This window comes from Echinops telfairi, unplaced genomic scaffold (assembly GCF_000313985.2).
Source record: "Echinops telfairi isolate 266 unplaced genomic scaffold, ASM31398v2 ScPeMD7_70;HRSCAF=299, whole genome shotgun sequence".
Taxonomy (NCBI): Eukaryota; Metazoa; Chordata; class Mammalia; order Afrosoricida; family Tenrecidae; genus Echinops; species Echinops telfairi.
The window spans coordinates 41743854-41745860 of NW_022103968.1; the positions used below are offsets into that span (position 1 = coordinate 41743854).

Here is a 2007-nt window from a genome sequence, read left to right on the forward strand (position 1 = left end):
GAATGCAGATGTAAGATGGTTTCTAACTTAAAAGAGTCAAAGGAGTGGAACTAGCTATAAGTAGTAAAGAAATGCCCAGGATAAAAGATATTTGGGGGATTTATTTGCGGATAACGGTTTTTCCTACCTGGAGGAAGGACAGGACTTCTACTCTCATACAGGGAAACTCACAGGGGAGGTTTCTACCTGGCCCTACAGGGTCACGATGAGTCGGCAAGGACTTGATGGCAGTGAGATTGGTTTGGGCTTTTCCTTTAGACCGGTGTTTCAGAAGAGGTAGGAATGATACTAACTTGGAGAAGTAGCCAGTAAATTATATGTTGATTTTTATTGTTTTTATAAAGGCACGTTACTATTTCAGAGAGAATCTCCTTTGCATGTATTTTCTTTTCAAAAGAAATAATTACTAATTGGATGGTTATTGCCTGAAGCTATGTCCCTCTGACAAAACCCAAGGTTAGGAAAACTCTCACAAAACTCTTAGGTTAGGAAAAATAGTGATTTTTTTAAATGAAAATGCTCCCTGTGATATGTAAAACAAAATAAAAAGTGCAGACGTGAGCAAGTATGTGGCTCAATTGAGTAGAGTCATTCCTTTTGCATTAGGCTTGCTGATGGATGCGTTACAGACCACGTTCTCTGGTGACAAGCAGTCAGTTCAACACTGGTGGAAGCCGCTGACCAGCTCTGGGGGCCATGTTGTGACATAACTGATGCTCAGCAGACAGATTCCAACTCCATAGACCAAGTACACTCCAGACTCAGAGAGGTTTACAATCAAGGCATGCCCTTTCTCTTTTCAGTAAACATTTGGCTCTTTACCACGTGCGTGCGCCTCCAACTTTTTCACCAATTTAACTCACTATTTCCAGTTAACGTTTTAAGCTTGAAACCAGAACCCAAAACAAACTGGAATGGTTATTGACCTATTGTTCTTATAACTCAGACACAGCTACAGGACGCCACAGTCAGAAACACACAACACACACACACACTCACACACACACACCATCCAGACACCCAAACCAGAAAATAAATAAAAAAGAGAAGGCACAGATATTTACTCAGGCTATGAAGTACTACACACACACACACACACACACACACCACAAAGTCTTTAAGATCCAGTTACAGGCACTGCGTCATACACCAGATCACATGGTAATTGTTGCTATTTCAAGGATCCAGTGGCATAAAGCTCTCCCCCCCACACCTCCCTTTACTTTCTTTGGTACCATATAGCTCCTTAGAGTGATTGTTGTCAGCTGCGGTGAGCTCTCTGATCCAGCCCGCCCAGCTAGAAACCAAGACCTTGGTGGGGCAACGCGCGTGTCCGCGCGCAAGCGCACGCGCGCGTGTTCTTAAGGAAAGGGGGACGGAGGAGGGGGTCTCAAGGGAAGAAGGGCAGCTCTAATTGGTTTCTCAATGAAAGATAATCACCTATTCCCTGGGGAGGCTGGGGATTAGCACTCTGCTTCTCCCCGTCGCTTTTAGACGTCTCATCCTCCCCTCGCGGCTTGCAGTCCATTCAGCAGGAGTGGACCGAAGGCAGCGGCTCCCGGCGCCGCAGGAGGGACCGCACTCGGCGGCTGCGCTCGAGTGCTCAGCGCCCCATTCACTCACTCAGTCCGCGCTCGCTCGCTCGCTCGCCCGCCCGGCCGCCGTCCCAGCCGCCGCCCGACAAAAAGTTTCGCCGAGGGGCTCTGGGAAAAAATGAGCGAGCTGGAGGAAGACTTTGCCAAGATTCTCATGCTCAAGGAGGAGAGGATCAAGGAGCTGGAGAAGCGGCTGTCAGAGAAGGAGGAGGAAATCCAGGAGCTGAAGAGGAAGCTTCACAAATGCCAGTCGGTGCTGCCGGTGCCCACCACTCACATCGGCCCCCGGACCACCCGGGCGCAAGGCATCTCGGCCGAGCCGCAGACCTACCGCTCCTTCCACGACCTCCGACAGGCGTTCCGGAAATTCACCAAATCGGAAAGGTAGGCGCCGGGGCGCGGCGCGGGGAGC

General features: G+C 49.6%; 1 protein-coding gene across 1 annotated transcript in view; it reads left to right on the top strand.

Annotated features, from left to right (window-relative positions):
- The first annotated feature begins 1713 nt into the window (after nucleotides 1–1713).
- The window catches only part of PRKG1 (protein kinase cGMP-dependent 1), a 1384334-nt gene continuing 1384040 nt past the window's right edge, over nucleotides 1714–2007 (top strand). Inside the window, exon 1 of the mRNA XM_004701092.2 lies at nucleotides 1714–1979. Within this exon, the coding sequence (XP_004701149.1) occupies nucleotides 1714–1979 (266 nt within the window). The remainder of the gene's footprint in view (nucleotides 1980–2007) is intronic.